The following is a 17,714-nucleotide window of genomic DNA, read 5'->3' as shown; positions in this document are numbered from 1 at the left end:
TTAGATGACAAACAATGAGTAAATACATCGCCTATATGCTACTATCAACTGCACTGCAGCTCTTTCATCTGCTGTACATTTGTGCCTGAGCTGACTGATGGCAGGATCACAGTTCTCCATCAAGAAGATACTTATGATTGCATGAAAACAAACATGGGGAAATTGTGTATACAATACTTCCATTGAAGGATCTAAAACTGAGTCTTGATTCTGTGTCAGTGGGTTCTTCCTGTGAAGTTCAGCATCTCTTTGATCTGTATGATGGGTCTTGTTTCAGTGAACACTCATGCAAGTTATAAATTCTAACTGTGGTTGGAGCAATAAAAGAACAAAGACTCATTCAAAAATTTCCTGATTGAGTGGGTCCATTGTGAATTAAAATGAACATATTCTCAGTAAATATCAATAAACTGGGGTGGGGGTGGAGGATACAGTAAAATGTGATTATGAGCTATCTACATATGCAAAGATATTTGCTGCTTTAATTTTAACAGTCTATAAGTAAGAAATAATAATACAAAAATATATATATATATATATATATATATATATATATATATATATATATATATATTACTGAACTTACATATAAGAGCTAATTTTAATATACAGTTTTAGACAGCATTTTTGCATAAAAGGTTTTTTTTTTTTTTTTTTTTTTTTTTGCATTTGAACTTTTATGCATCACTGAGAAGGTAAAACCAAATTACAATTTGGCAAATAGTAGGGTGTTGAACAGGACTGTAGTTTGTGGCCTGTGGTCTGGGCAGTGAAAAAAAAAGATAATTTATGGTTAATTACATTGGGGCAGCAATTCAGGACATTAAAAGACCCGGAAACAACATACATGTATTTGTGGCTGTCCACAAATTAAGAAGGAGAAGCACTGTTTAAACGTAGCCCTTAATGCTGGAAATAATGATTTGAATAACATAATTTTCTGTTGATTCTAAAGACATAATGTTCAAAATAAATTCAGCTCATTGCTGAAACAATTTTGTCTTAACTGTGATTTAAAAATACTGTTAATGCATAGTGCAGTTGGCTTTTCAAAATAACACATAGATTCACCAAGCTGAGTGGCTGCTAAAATAAATCATATACAATGTAATAAATTAAAGAGACTGGTCTTACTTTAGGAACAAACAAACAAGCAAAAAAAAAAAGATTAATAAAAAAAACAACTACGACAAAAAAGGTATATTATTATTATTATTATTATTATTATTATTATTATTATTATTATTATAAATACATGTATTGATTTGTTCAATTTATTCATTTATATTTTGCTTGGTAAATAAATAAATAAAATATATATAATAATAAATAAAAAATATAATATTATAACTAGAAGGACCTTTCCTTGGTATACCAGCACCAGAGCCGTTGACCAGCACATGGGTCACATCTGTCCATCATGACGTAAGAGAGGCGCGACTGGAGGATCTCCACCAATCAGCGATCGCTTTATGTGTCAGATGTCAGATCTAACCCTTTGTGAGCAAGATGGCGTTAAGGGAACTGAGCTCGTTGGAGAAATTTCTAGGATTAAAGAAGCCCAATAAATACAGCACGCAAGGAGGGCAAAAGGTGATTCAAACGCCGAATGTGATATACTTGGAATTACGAGTCTGTAATACATTTAAAGACGCCTTTCTGTGTTGTAATACGAGACCGTATAAATCAATGAATGGTGTAAATCAGTTTCAATTTCAGATGTTTATTATTTATTTTCGTGTTCTTCGGGATTTTGACATGATCGTTTCATAAATTCCATAAGGTTATGCATTATGATGAATACTTATCTAATCGAGCGACCATATGTGTTAGCAGTTGTAGCCTTACTGACAGATCTGTGATACTGTGATCTGGAACACTATGTGGGAAATAAATAACGTTAAATAAATATGATCACTGAAGCGGTTTCAGAATGTTTGAGAGCATTCGGAATATACAATACCTTGGGTGATTTACAGATGTACATAAAAACACTATACAAAGAAAGACCACATGCCATGGCCATTTTAGCTAACTTGTATTTTTGCACGTGGACCCCCCCCCCCCCCCCCAAACACCCCACCCTCCCCCACACTAAGTTAGTAGTATTTAAGGCTCATATAAATTTGTAATATGATGCGTTTCCAAAGAGAAAATGTCGAGAAGTATGCTGGGAATATAATTGTGTTCTCCTAATCAGAATATATTTTGTCTGCAAGGAAGTTTGATTTGAACTTCATGTTCTCTAAAAGTTTATATTTACATTCATACCATTAATAATACTGATAATAAACATGTTGCAATACCTATACAGTTGCATTTTATGAATAAGATAACTTGCATGACAAACTAAAATGTGATTGGTGGTTTGATATGTGTAATATTCATGTCAATTATATCAATGGTAAAATAAAAATGTGTAACTATACCAAATATCCTAGGATTGATAGTTGTGAGTGTGATCGGTCAACATTAAACATAGTTTGAAATTAATTTAGTAAATTCTGAAATGTTTGATAAATCTCTTCATCAGCCTGTAAACGTGTACAAACTTAAGTATTAGTTTATTAGCCTGAATTTTTGTGTTTTATATAACACTAACCAAAAATCCTTGTTTGTCTTAATTTCTTAAGATAGACTTACCAGAATTATTTTGCATTGCTGTGACTTACAGCAGTATCTTAATGAATGGATATACCCCTGTTGATCACTTGCATCTTGTAAGTAGATTTTTAACATCTATTTATTTATCCATTTGTAGGTCCCTGTTCTCCAAAACAACAATGGACCAGCATTGATTGGTCTGGTCACTATAGCGTCCCATCTGATCCGTGAGGCTAAGAGACCTGAGCTGCTGGGAGACAGCGCTGAACAGAGAGCTGTGGTCCAGCAATGGCTTGAACATCGAATAATAAGACTAGATAACTGTTCTAAAGAAGAAATCAACATTATTTTGAAGGTAAGATGATAATGATTAGGGGTTAAGCAGTTCTCATAAAAAAACAAAACAAAAAAAAAAACCTGGCTGTATGGCTACGTTCACACTGCAGGCTGAAACGACCCAATTCCGATTTTTTTGCCCCTATGCCACCTGTATCTGATCTTTTCATGACAGTCTGAACGACACAGATCCGATCTTTTCAAATGCGACCCAGGCCACTTGGGTATGTGGTCCTAAATCCGATACGTATCAGATCTTTTGAAATGCGACCTCTGTCTGAACGGCCAGGTCACATGTATCCAACCCGTACGTCATTGATATGCTACAAACGTCATAATTCTGCGTTGAAGTAGGCGGGAATGAGAAGATAAACAACAACCATAGCGGACGATGCTGCTTAAATAACTTTAATATTGCTAAACAAGCTCTGCTGTTGACTACACTGTTGTTGACATCCATGTTTAGCTACTTCCGCAAACAACGAGTGACGTCGTTGGCCGTTGAGTACTCTTCTGCGCATGCGGATCACTTCTGGGTCATTTCACGTTCACACAGGAGATCAAAAGGTCGCATTTAATTGGAAATGTGAACAACCTTGCAAAAAAAATCGATTTTTTTCAAAAAATCGGAATTGAGCATTAAGCCCTGCAGTGTGAACGTACCCTATGATTCACCTCCTTAGTACACATTTGTACTACACTGTTTTATGCTTCAGATGACATAAAATTGAATTTGAAAGAATTCTGAGGATATTTATATTACAGTCACCTTAAAATAAAAATTTATAGTTATTTCTGTATTTAAGTTTTTTTTTTTTACTTAACCTTTAATTAAAGTGCCTCTGGTGTGTGTGATTCTTAACTTTCATTGGCTCTTGTTTATTTTGGAGATATATCAGGTACAGGACATTTTCTCATTATATAAAAAAAAAATTCTCTCTGTAACGCAGTACAAACTTCATAATCACGGGAAGGAGGCGACGGGAACCGGCGAACATTTAAATAAAACTTTAATAACAAAATAAACCTCACGGATGACTGCCGCGCACAAACAAAAACAAAACACCAAATCAAGCCCAGGCCTGGTCCTCTCTCTTCATTCACTGTCGTAGCTCCTCTTTTATATCCTTCCGATCTCCTCCGGGGGACTCGAGACCGGTAAGTGGAGCAGGTGTCGCTCATTTCCAAATCACTCCACCGCCCCAATAGTTACACACTCAACTAGCCTAATGCTGTAAAATATACTTGAGTCAATTATATGGAAGGATTAAAAATATATATATATATATATATATATATATATAGATAGATAGATATATGAATGTTATATGGTTCGTATTTAGCAAAATACTCAGAATCAGAATGAGCTTTATTGCCAGGTATGTTCACACATACGAGGAATTTGTTTTCGTGACAGAAGCTCCGCAGTGCAACATAATGACAGTGACAGAAAAAAAAAAAATACAAATAGGTAGGTAAGGAACGAAAATATTCATATTGACAATGTATGGCAGGTATATTACAATGAGCATTATGTATGTACAGGTATATTATGTGCAAAAAATTTAAGTGTACGCTAAGTATGTGTGTTAGATAAGTGTAGGTATATATAAATATAAATAGTAGGGCTGTGAATCTTTGGCAAGGCAGCGATTCGATTCGATTACGATTCATAGGTTTTCGATTCGATTCAAGAACGATTTTTGCAAATTTAGAACGATTCAATTAGATTCGATTCACAATTAAATTCAATTCGATTCGATTATAACGATTCGATTCTGCATTCTTTAAGTGCATTCATGGGATTATTTAAATGCTTCTACTAAATTCTTTAAATGCTTAGGCAGGGGGCAAATTACAGTAGCATTTATGGTTGGAGAACCATAGGTTATAAAAAAAAAAACTTTTGTCCATTGTTAAATGCTAGTTTATGCGACATGGCATACGTAAAAATGTAAGCCAAGTTTTTAAAAAAGAGCTTAAAGAGTATTATGTATAAGCTAACATTTTGTCACACCAGGGGCGTAGCCATAATTTCAGAAGTGACAGAAATGTCAAATACAATCATTTTATGTATGTAGCCTATATAATATTAATAATAATAATAATAATTATAATTATTTTTTTTACAAGGAATTATCTTCTTTTTTAATTACTTTTAATTAGCTGTAATAAATCAAATACACTGCTGGACAATAATCAATCATTTGTAATCAATATTTTTTTCTTAATGGCAATTTTATGATTGTTTTATATACTAGGCTACATTTAATTAGCAATTATTTACATTTTCTGCACAGAATAAGGTAGAAAATATACTTTATAGTTTCTGTACTGTAATAAATGTCAATTAGCACTGCATCATTCATAAATTATTTGTGGGTTTCATCAGTTCATTCTGCTTTTATTCAGTTTAGCTGCAGATATAGCCTGGCACGTCTATGAGAGCGAGATCGCTTCTCTTTCAGTGTGAAAACGTCTTCATCTCTATTTAACTTTTCCTCTCCATCAGCGAATGATTCTGAGAGAAAATGCGCCAGATGTCTGTTTGTTAATGAAACAAACGCTAGGCTACTTTCATGCATATTATCAAATAAATCTTGTGCTCTTATTTCAAGGTCGTTGTTAATGCTGTGGTTAATTTTAAAAGTTTCCTTCGTATATTCGGTTCATCCGCATTGTTTAAAAACATTTATCATTCAATGGATCTGTGCGTATGATTTAGACACTTACATTTCTGCTCCGTCCATGCAATAAATACAGCTGTCGACGGCTCCGGTAACTCCGTCGGTAAGATGCAGAGAGCCATTAACATACTACAGAAAAGTAAAACTACTTCACGTTACCATTACTGGCCACGAGTCCTATAGATCACACGTCAGCTGCGTCAGAGACGAACGGAGCGCGAACGCAATCCTGTGACAGTCTCAGGCGGTAAACAGTGGAGCGCGTGAAGGACAGATAAGAGGCACGATTCACGAACACTCTTCAAGGTCTCCATTAATTCGTGCGTGTAGTAATTTAATGTGTATACATTTTGAAAGCTATAGAAATCGGGATTCATTCGATTCTTAGCATTTTGAATCGATTACTGTCCAAGATCGGCGATTCACGATTCAAAAATCATGTTTCAAGATCGATGCATATGAATCGACATGGTTTGTAATCGATGCATCGAGAAAACGAGTGAATCGTTACACCCCTAATAAATGGTGTAGTGTGTTCCACAGTTTTTATTAATTGTTCATGAGATGGATTGCCTGAGGGAAGAAACTGTTCCTGTGTCTGTTCGTTCTGGTGCTCAGTGCTCTTTAGCGTCGACCAGATGGCAACAGTTCAAAGAGGGAGTGTGCTGGATGTGAGGGGTCTAGAGTGATTTTGCCAGCCCTTTTGCTCACTCTGGATAAGTACAGTTCTTGAATAGACGGCAAGGTTGTACCGATAATTCGCTCAGCAGTCCGGACTACCCTCTGTAGTCTTCTGAGGTCAGATTTAGAAGCTGAGCTGAACCAGACAGTTACTGAAGTGCAGACGATCGATTCAATGACGGTGGAGTAGAACTGTTTCAGCAGCTCCTGTGGCTGGTTAAACTTCCTCAGCTGGCGAAGGAAGTGCAACCTCTGCTGGGCCTTTTTCACAATGGAGTCAATGTGAATGTCCCACCTCAGGTCCTGAGAGATGGTGGTGCCCAGGAACCTGAATGACTCCACTGCAGTCACAGTGCTGTTCATGATGGTGAGTGGGGGGAGAGCAGGGGGGTTTCTCCTGAAGTCCACAATCATCTCCACTGTTTTGAGGGTGTTAAGCACCAGGTTGTTGAGAGTGCACCAGACAGCCAGCTCTTTAACCTTCTGTCTGTAAGCAGACTCGTCACCGTCCTGAATGAGGCCGATGAGAGTGGTGTCGTCTGCAAACTTCAGGAGCTTGACAGAGGGGTCCTTAGACGTGCAATCCTTAGTGTACAGGGAGAAGAGCAGTGGGGAGAGAACACAGCCCTGGGGAGCTCTGGTGCTGATTGTACGGGTGCTGGATGTGTATTTTTCCAGCTTCACTAGCTGCTGTCTGTCTGTCAGGAAGCTGTTGATCCACTGACAGACGGAGGTGGGCACAGAGAGCTGAGTTAGTTTGGGCAGGAGGAGGTTTGGGATGATCGTGTTAAAGGCCGAGCTGAAGTCCACAAACAAGATCCTCACATAAGTCCCCGGTCTGTCAAGGTGTTGCAGAACATAATGCAGTCCAATGTTTACTGCATCGTCCACAGACCTGTTTGCTCTGTAGGCAAACTGAAGAGGATCCAGCAAGGGTCCAGTAATGTCCTTAAGGTGGGCCAGCACCAGTTTTTCAAATGACTTCATGACTACGGATGTTAAAGCCACAGGCCTGTAGTCATTTAGTCCTGTAATTTTGGATTTCTTTGGGATGGGGATGATGGTGGAGCGTTTGAAGCATGAAGGGACTTCGCACAGCTCCAGCGATCTGTTGAAGATCTTTGTGAAGATGGGGGCCAGCTGGTCAGCACAGGATTTCAGACAAGCTGGTGTTACACAATCTGGGCCTGGTGCTTTTTTCCTTTTCTGCTTCTGGAAGACCTGGCGCACCACATCCTCGCTGATCTGAATTGCAGGTGTGGGGGAGAGGGGGGATGCATGAGGTGTGAATGGTGAGAGCGCTTGATTGGAGATGTGTTCAAGGTGGGTTGCAGGAGTTGTTAATGGTGTGAATGGTTGTTTGGAGACGTGTACAGGATGAGTTGTAGGAGTTGTGAATGGTGTGAATGGTTTTGTGGGGAGGCGTTCAGGGCAGGTGATGGGTGTTCTTTCAAACCTGCAGTAAAACTTGTTCAGATCGTCTGCCAGTCGTTGATTCTCCACCGTGCTGGGGGGTGGTGTCTTGTAATTGGTGATCTTCTTTAGACTTTTCCACACTGATGCGGAGTCGTTCGAAGTAAACTGAGTCCTTATTTTTCCAAAATAATTCCTCTTTGCCACTTTGATCTCCTTTTCCAGTGTGTATTTAGCCTGTTTATACAAGACATTGTCCCCCTTCCTGTAAGCATCTTCTTTGGCCTGACGTAGCTGTCTGAGTTTTGCAGTGAACCACGGTTTGTCATTGTTGTAATTTAGTTGAGTCCTGGTAGGAATGCATATATCCTCACAGAAACTGATATATGATGTTACGGTCTCTGTGAGTTCATCCAGATCGGTGGCAGCAGCTTCAAAAATACTCCAGTCATTGAGGTCAAAACAAGCTTGTAAATCCTGCTCTGCTTCATTAGTCCATCTTTTTACAGTCCTTAATACAGGTTTAGCTGATTTTAGTTTCTGCCTGTAGGTCGGTATAAGATGAACCAGAAGGTGATCAGAACGTCCCAAAGCTGCTCGTGGAACAGAGTGATATGCATTCTTTATTGTGGTGTAACAGTGATCCAATATATTACCGTCTCTTGTGGGACATGTAACCTGCTGTCCGTATTTTGGCAGTTCACGGGAGAGATTGGAAGTCCCCAAGAATGATTAAAATGGAGTCCGGGTGTTGTTGTTCTGTCTCTGTGATCTGATCAGGGAATTTCTGTAAAGCTGAGCTCACGTGCGCTTGTGGAGGAATGTAAACACTCACCAGAATGAATGAGTGAAACTCCCGCGGCGAATAGAACGGCTTGCAGTTAATGAAGAGTGTTTCGAGATTTGAGCAGCACATCTTCTTTAACACAGTTACATTTGTACACCACCGTACATTGATGTAAAAGCATGTCCCGTCGCCGCGCAATTTCCCCGTTGATTCTGCTTCGCGGTCCGCTCTGAATAGCTGAAAGTCCGGCAGATGGAGCGCGCTGTCCGGTATGGCGTCATTCAGCCAAGTTTCTGTGAAACACAGAGCAGCAGAGTGTGAGAAATCCTTATTTGTCCGGGAGAGCAGAAGCAGTTCGTCCATTTTGTTGGGTAGAGAGCGGAGATTTGCCAGATGGATGCTAGGCAACGGCGTTCGAAATCCGCATTTTCTGAGCCTCACGAGTGTGCCAGCTCTTTTTCCCCGTCTGCACGTCCTCTTGAAGCGTTTGATCAGCGGAGCCGCTCCGCCGACAAGAATGTCCAGCAAAACATCAGAATATTCGAAAACGGGTGATATATCGGGTGATGTGTGTTGCCGAATGTCCAGCAATTTGTCCCTGGTGAAACTGATTGCAGGAATATAACTAAAGTCAGGACAAACTAACAAAAACACAAAAACAACTGCAGAGCAGGTCACGGAGGCAGCCATCCTGTATCGGCGCCAACGACTAGCGATCTTGAGAGTTCATTTTTCTAGCATTACTGAGTTCATGTTCACCAAATGTTTTTCACTGATTGAGCGATTACATGAGACAGGATACAGAATTCGGTAAGATGTACTCAAAAATAACAAATCACAAAGCTTACTGCAATTTATTGGATGGGAGGCAGTGTTCCATTATTATCTGAGAGGCTAGATTAATCGACTAATCTAAAACCGAATGAATTCATTGACATGACATCCTCCCGTTGAATCAGTTGAGTATCAAAAAAAGCATGCCACTCCAAACTCAGCATATATTTGGTCACAGGGGTTTTTCAATAATAGCATTGGAGGTTTGGATCAGAATCATCCACACTGCAGTCTGTCAGATGGACTTTAATTGACATGCTGAGGGTAACATGGGTCACACACTGTCTTGAAATCAGTTCAGAAGGGATTAAAGGTAGAAAACGTCTGTCTGTGGACAGTCAGAGGCAGTCTCGTTAACACAGGCACTCAGCAGGACAGACGGCTCTCGGCAGTAGCTGTCAGTGTGTGGCATAGGGCTGTCCAAGCATGGGTCAGGAGCAGAGTGCTGCTGATCGCTGGTTAATAGTGGCAGTTTAAGCAGTAATGAAGGGCTGACGTAATGCCTACGGCACACACTGTCTGACCAACTCTCAGCACCCTGAAAAGCAGGATCACAGCATTTAAAAAACAGAGAAAACAGGACTTCTGCAGCTGACAGGAATAGACACCAGAGTAAGGACAAGACTCCAGGGGGAGTTTACAGTGACCATGATAAAGCTTATCCTTGATGGGTGTATTCAATAAAAAGAAAAGTTGAATTGACTGTAAGGGAGAGCTTTGTTTCTCTTTGTTTGTTGAGTAAAACTTTAAGGTGGGTGACATTAGAGCCAGAGTCTTCTATATTGAGCGATTCTGTAACTCAAACTTGCCTCAACACACATTTTAAAATAATCCATATAAATCAAAAGTCTTCTGAAGAGACATGATTGCTATATGTGATAGAACATATTTCATTTAGGCATTATTCATGTATAAACATTGATCAATACACATCCATTGAGCAAATCAAATAAGGTAAAAATAAACAAAACAAAAAAAAACACCATGCTTGCCTTTCATTAAACATGTCTTCATTTGTGTTTTGAAGATGAAGGCAAGTGCTATATGTTTTGAACAGTTTAAATGTTAGTAAATGCAGTTTTCATTTTTTGGTGAACTATCCCCAACCAAATGTAGGAACAAATGTTGCTCATTCTCGATGGTATGCAGTTGTTAATAAAATCATATCACTTGGTACAATTGTGTGCAGAACTGTGCACAATGTTGAGCTTCATTTCAGACGTAATATATATAAACCCCCGGCCAACATCTCATAATTCAACATGGTTCAGCGTAACACAGATGTGTCTGTAGGCTGTCCATCCACTCTTCCTTGAACAGAGCAAGGTTGAATTTCATGTAAAAATTTCCTAAGCCTAGATACTACAGCAGGGATGTTGTGTGTGTCTGTGTCTATGTGTGAACTGTTCTGGTCTCAGGGGACAGGAGCATCTCCAGAACTTGTGCACATTACAGCACAGCGTCTTGAGGGCTAATGGAGGCAGTGAACAGTGTTCAGATGAGTCACTGCATTTTAAAGTGCATTTTAATTTCTAATAAACAAGAAAATATTTTACTATATGAATGCTAATAAGCAACTAGTTAATAGCGAGAATTGGTCCCTAAACTAAAGTGTTACTGTTCATTTGACAGTCACTGAAGTATTTGAATACCTCCATCCTTAAAGGGATACTCCATCCCAAAATTTTAATTTTGTCATTAATCACTTACCCCCATGTCGTTCCAAACCCGTAAAAGCTTCGTTCGTCTTGGGAACACAATTTAAGATATTTAGGATAAAAACCGGTAGGCTTTAGGCTGTCCCATAGACTGACAAATAAATAACACTGTCAAGGTCCAGGAAAGTATGAAAAGCATCGTCAGAATAGTCCATCTGACATCAGTGATTCAACCGTAACATTATGAAGCGACGAGAGTACTTTTTGTACATGAAGAAAACAAAAATAACTTTATTCAGCAATTCCTCTCCTCTGTGTCTCTCCAAATCAGTGTAGCGCCATTTTGGCAAATCTGTACGCAGGCGGCGTATGCTCTTCTGTATCAGCCGCGCCACATGGATACGTTTTTTGTGTATTTACGCTTTGGTTTGAAAGCAAACAATGCATCGTCACAGCACGGAGCGTTCACCATCTGCGTACAGCTCAGCTTAGGCAAGGCAAGTTTATTTATATAGCACATTTCGTACACAATGGTAATTCAAAGTGCTTTACATAAAAGAAAGTAAAAATAATCATGAAGAAAAATAATAACAAAAATAAAACAAGCCATTTAAAACTTTTAAAATGATTAAAACTTTTAAAAACAGTTAGAAAATGATTTTACATAAAATAATAAAATAGAATAAAAAAACAGTGAAAATATAGTGCAATCAGTTCGGACATTGCACAGTGCTCATTCAATAAATGCACAGCTAAACAGATGGGTTTTGAGTTTAGATTTAAATGTGACTAGTGTTTTAGCACGTCTGATCTCTTCTGGAACCTGATTCCAACTGTGGGTGGCATAGTAACTAAAGGAGGACTCCCCTTGTTTTGTGTGAACCCTTGGTATTTCTAACTGACTTGATCCTAGTGATCTGAGTGCTCTGTTAGGTTTATATTCAGTGAGTATATCTGAAATATATTTCGGTCCTAGGTCATTTAGTGAGTAAAAGTTCTTTAAAATCAATTCTTAATGTAACTGGAAGCCAGTGTAAGGACCTGAGGACTGGTGTGATATGCTCAGATTTTCTGGTTCTAGTCAGAATCCTGGCAGCAGCGTTCTGGATGAGCAGCTGTCTAATGGTCTTTTTTAGCTTAGCCAAAATGGCACTACATTTAAAGTCATCAAAAAAGCAACAAGCAATTATTTACCACTGAAAGTGAGTGTTCTTAAGCTTGGCACCAGAATGGATTCTTTTTTAACCGATAAACTGACAGTAACTCTAGGCCTTATTGTCTTTATCAAATTGTGGTAACAGCAATGATAAAATATGCCAATGTTCAATACATACATTACCATTAGAGGTCTGTAAATTATTATTTTTTTAATTATTACTTTATCCAACAGGGATGGATTAAATTGATAAAAAGTGACCATAAAGACATTTATAATTACAGAAGACTTATTTCAAATAAACTGAAGAATTGTGAATGTTTTCTACATTAAGTCTAATAGAAACATTTTTCTTAATCACCAAATCTGCATATTATGTGACACACTCAATCCTGGAGTGATGAAAAGCTTGGCCATTTCAGGAATTATATTTTAATACATATTCAAATAGAAAAAAGTTGTAATAATTGTAGTAATGTTTCACAATATTGATGTTTTTACTGTATTTTTGATTCTTCATTAGCATAAGAGATTTCATTCAAAACATTAATGTCTTTGGAATATAAATTATTTATGAACGTTTCATATGAACAATTAGACATTAATAAGATTGATGTAAGTCTCAAAAACCTAGGATCACATCTAAGGTTCTCGGTTCATTTAAAATCAGACATAAAATAACTTGAAGTACAGGGAGAAAAACAACTTGCAGGACAGGGAGCTTGATTCACTGAGTCATCATGGGTTACTTTTTGTGTGTTTTTGCATGCGGTGAGCAAATCAAACAACAACACTCATGAAAGAAACACTCATGAGTAGGGATGTAACGGTTAACCGTGAGCTGGTCGAAAATCGATTTAAATATGTGATGATTCAAATCGGTTGAGATGCCAAACAAATCTCAATACAATTGGAGTAGGAGTTTTTATGAATGTATCTCTGAAGGGAACTGATTATCTTTAGAAAAGTTTGTGGTATTTTCTTTTCATCTTGCCTCTAAACAGTGCATATTAAACTAGTGTTCATAAGCAGCTCTGTTTCCCTTACATCGGTAACCGAGGAAACACTGTATCATTGCTGTTGATAAGCACCACCTGCTGTCAGAGAGTGAATATGTGTCTTATTCAGCTCATCTGCTGTTTAGATCAGATATGTTTTATGCAGTAAAGTTTCACAAAACTAAAGTCAGACCATTCTGTTTTTGCTTCAAATTTCAAAATGATATCATCTAATATAGATTAAAAACTACTCATGCTGCATCTTTGTTTGGTCATGATAAAAAGTCCAGTGGTTGCCTCTAATTTTAAGAGAAAGCAGCACAGACAAAGCCTTAGTTTGTTCATATTAAGATATTTATTCTGTGTAACTAACTTGTTTGATTTATGGTTTGTTTTAAAATTTCAATTTAGTTTTGTCATATTTCAATTTCACAAAGAAACATGCACCAATAGCCTAATAAAATGATACCTTGTCATTTACTGTGTATTCAATCTCATTTTGTAAAAAAAAAAAAAAGAGATCTTGAGAAAATCGAATTATGAAATCAAAATCGTGAATCAAATCGTGAGTTGAGTGAATTGTTACATCCCTACTCATGAGGTTTAAATACACGTTTAACAAACGTCTCAGTCTACCAAGGGTAGTATTTGGTCATTTTATTCATGAGGGAGGGCCTCGTGATCTCACGCAGCAGATCGTCACTGATTTTTTTTTTTAATGCGTGATAGTAGCTTTCTGCACTCACCACCTTCTGCATTTAAAACGTAGGCGATTTCACTCCAGCGCTTCTCTTTCTCTTTACGGTTGATGCATTTTTGACACATTATACAGACATTCGTGTTACTACAAAATGTCAAGAAACAGTTTCCTCTATCTCCACTACCCAACGAAGCCATTCATCAGCTGTTTTGCGGTTTTGCTCATTGGTTGTGAAAGTACTGACGTAATCATTCAGCCATCATCATCCCGATTTAAATCCTAATTATCAAACATGTTTGATAATAATCGGGGCTGCCCCGATTTGTGTGCAAGCAGATCGGGAGGTGCAAGATTCGATCGGTGAATGCCTCACATTGCCAGATAATCCGCGCCGAACATCGGGACAGATCCAGGTGCTCGACGAGATATTTGCTCCGATTCTCGAGAGGGGGAAATCAGGGCTAAATCGGGCTAAAAATCCTTTAGTCTGAGCCAGGCTTTAGAGTGCCAGCAGCTGTGATCTCTTAAACTACAGTAGAAATGTTACAACAGTGTTGTAATAGTAACTGTGCTTTTATATGTTGGTGATTCTGGCAAATTATTCACCAAACAATTTCCTTGTAAATATACCATATAATGTGATTGGTTTACATGTTGAATTCATCTGAAGATTTATTCCTTTATTTTTATGCATGGCCTTTAGAGGGGCCATTAACCCTCCAAAATGTTTGTGACATCGATTTATACTTCCCTTGCAGGATCTTAACCGGTACCTGAAGGACAAAGTTTACCTTGCTGGGAACGTTTTCACCCTGGCAGACATCCTCATGTATTACGGAATTCACCACATTGTTGTAAGTCCCTCAGCGGTGAACTTCAGTTGTTTGAGAGAAGTGGTGCAGAGCTCCCAATTAATACAGTAAGACACTTAAAGCACAGGAGAAACCTGACACAGCAGCAAAGATGAGACACATAGTGATGTCACAGCCAAGGGAGTTTAAGGGACCTGAAGGAGCCCATTGAGAAAGGAAGAAAGGGATTAAATGAGTATTAGAGGGAAAGGAAAGAGAAAATCACATCTTCATGTCTTTTTTTGTAATTGACTGACTAAATGACTTGCAGAGAGTTGTCGTTTGCCAGAAGGCATTAGTATGTCACTTGGTTTAATTCTCTTAAAGATAAGGTCAGTTAGACAAAAAAATATTATAATAAAATAAAACTGATTCACCCCTTGGTATTATTTTTTTTTATATTGTGCAACATTGAGGTGCAGAGGAACTTGTTTGACTTTCTAACTTAGCAGCTTTTTTTTTTTCATGTAACAGTAAATACAATTTTCTGGAAAATGTACTACCCTTATTAAACTCACAATAACATGTAATCACCATTCTTCAAGTGTTTAGCTTTTGACTAGGGATGCAACGATAAATTTACCGATACCGATCCAATCCGATACCAGCGAGGTTTATTTATTTATTTATTTATTATTATTAATGTAGAATTTCTAAACTTCTCTGTGTTGACCTGATTGTCACCCTTTTGTGTGCTAAACACAATCTACTACATATAGATAACTTCATTTGAATGAAAAATAAAAAAATAGAAAATATATAATCATAATCTGACAAAAATACTATTATAAACTAGGTTAGTGGATAATTCAGCAGGAAAAGATAATCTAGAAAAATCACGATAATTTAATAAAATCTAGTTAAATATTTTATCTACAAATAAAAATGAATAAATCTAAAATCTGGTAAAATGTTACACATTGCTCTTTGTATTGTTGTAAAATACATTAAGGAAAAAACAAGTAAATACATTTATATAAAAGACATTGATTTTAAATGTATAGCACAGTAATAAAGGCAGCATAAACCTTACCATACAGGATTTAGTGCACAGAAAGCTTAGCGTGCACACCTAACAAAATGTGGATTTAAGAAAATGCACAGAGGGGCACTGTTAAGCTCGACCCGCAAGGAGAGTGGCTCAGCAGGGAGGCGAAGAGAGGCCTAACAACCTGAGGCCGCTGCTCAGGAAAGTACAAACGAGCAGAGGACTCTGAGAGCGAGGTCCACAAATGCTCAGTCTGGAGTGGCAGGCTCAAAGGCAAACCTCTGAGGGTAGGGGAGCACTGCCTAGCTTGACCCAAAAAGGGGCAGCTTTTCAGGGAAGCAGCATGCGGCCCAACTACCTGATGTCACTGCCATGGAGCTCAAGAGCAGAGGATTCAACCCCTAACGAGGGGAGAGAGAAGCAACCAAAAGCCCAGGTTAGAGGTCCTAACTGTCGAGTCATGAGGAGGACTCACCCAGTCTGCTCAAGACCGGTGAGCTACCCTCTCCCAGTGAGGGGAGCATAGCCATGTCTGGAGATCAGTAGTGATGGGAACCGAAAACCGGTTCTTATTCAGAAACGGTTTTGTTCTTTGAAAAGAACCGGAACCGTGAGCAATTTCTAAGTTTCGGTTCCGAAAACGGTTCTGGTGCATCACGTGACCAAGCGCTGTGAGCAGCCTTGCGCCGGTGTTCTGAATATTCGGCGTTTCCCGTAAAGCAGCGGTTCTCAATTGCAGTCCTCGCGCCCCACTGCTCTGCACATTTTGAACGTTTCTCTTAGCGCTTCAGACATTTGTTCTATTCGAACATAAGTGCCCTGCGAAGTGGACATCACAGGATATTCAGCCATGATTCCAATTCGAAGCGAACGTAGCTATATGTTCCAATCAAAGTGCATTGAAGTGTGCAAGACGTGAATTTAAATTGTATTGATTTACAGAGGTATATGATGTCACAGTTGTCCATGTTTAAAGACACTGCACATCACAAATCAGTGAATGAATGTTTCGATGTGAGGTAAACTTCAACAGATTTCCCCTGCTCAGGGAGTAGGGAGCAATAAACAATTGGAACACAGTTCATGCACGGAGTTCATTTCTAACGAGCTGATTATCTGAATAATAAGGTGTGTTAACAAAGAGAAACGTGCAAAATATGCAGAGCAGTGGGGCGCGAGGACTGGAATTGAGAACCGCTGCCGTAAAGGATGTCACGAACCGAATAACAGACACGCCTCCCTGCCTCTTTAATTATTGAGCACATTGATTCCAATGACGCGCATCCACAAACTCATTGCGCTGTCCCATCTTTAATTGCCGAACACATTGTTTCCCACGACTGTATGTGCACTCGCGCCTTTGATAACTGTTCACAACGTTTTGTCTGACTCTACATCTAACAGCAGCGCGCTGCACCTGCCGCCACTAAATTGCATTATATCTGTCCCATATTGTCATTAATATACATACTGGCTTCAACTTGGACCACTAAATAAATAGACTGCTATTGTTATGCAAGTATGAGGGTTATATTATTTAGTGTACAGGTCATTTCAAGAGTGATAAACAAAGTGATAGAAAATATTTATTTTAATGCATTTTAAATGTTTAAAAATGTGGAAACCACTCATTGCATCACACCATCTCCTGACTGCATTATTATTTGTAAAATAGGGACTTTATGGAGAGTGTGTATACATGTTTATGTTTAACCGTTTATATTTCATTAATTAAGGGAAATTAACAAGTGTCTCAGCCCTCAAGGGACTATTTGGCCAACAAGCTTATTCCTGCTTGAAAAGCAAAATGTTATTGATAGTGTAAAACACATCAACTTTGAAACACCTGCTGATTGATGGACTAGCATTACTCAACATTGCTTACTACCTTCCAGCAACGCTACATTCAGTGAAGGTAAAATAGTAAAAAATAGAGATGTTCCGATACCCTTTTTCTCTTCCCGATACCGATTCCGATACCTGGGCTCAGGGTATCGGCCGATACTGAGTACTGATCCGAT

At 38.4% G+C, this 17,714-nt stretch overlaps 1 protein-coding gene across 1 annotated transcript in view; it reads left to right on the top strand.

The window, feature by feature from the left end:
- The first annotated feature begins 1,441 nt into the window (after positions 1-1,441).
- LOC132124498 (eukaryotic translation elongation factor 1 epsilon-1-like) overlaps positions 1,442-17,714 on the top strand; it is a 28,906-nt gene continuing 12,633 nt past the window's right edge. The window contains exons 1-3 of the mRNA XM_059535559.1: positions 1,442-1,593; positions 2,762-2,959; positions 14,613-14,708. Coding sequence (XP_059391542.1) covers positions 1,510-1,593; positions 2,762-2,959; positions 14,613-14,708 — 378 coding nt within the window. The 5' untranslated portion in view covers positions 1,442-1,509. The remainder of the gene's footprint in view (positions 1,594-2,761; positions 2,960-14,612; positions 14,709-17,714) is intronic.

This window comes from Carassius carassius, chromosome 42 (assembly GCF_963082965.1).
Source record: "Carassius carassius chromosome 42, fCarCar2.1, whole genome shotgun sequence".
In the NCBI taxonomy this organism is placed as follows: Eukaryota; Metazoa; Chordata; class Actinopteri; order Cypriniformes; family Cyprinidae; genus Carassius; species Carassius carassius.
Note: the sequence above shows the minus strand (reverse complement) of the source record. Positions and strands in the feature narration are given on the sequence as shown.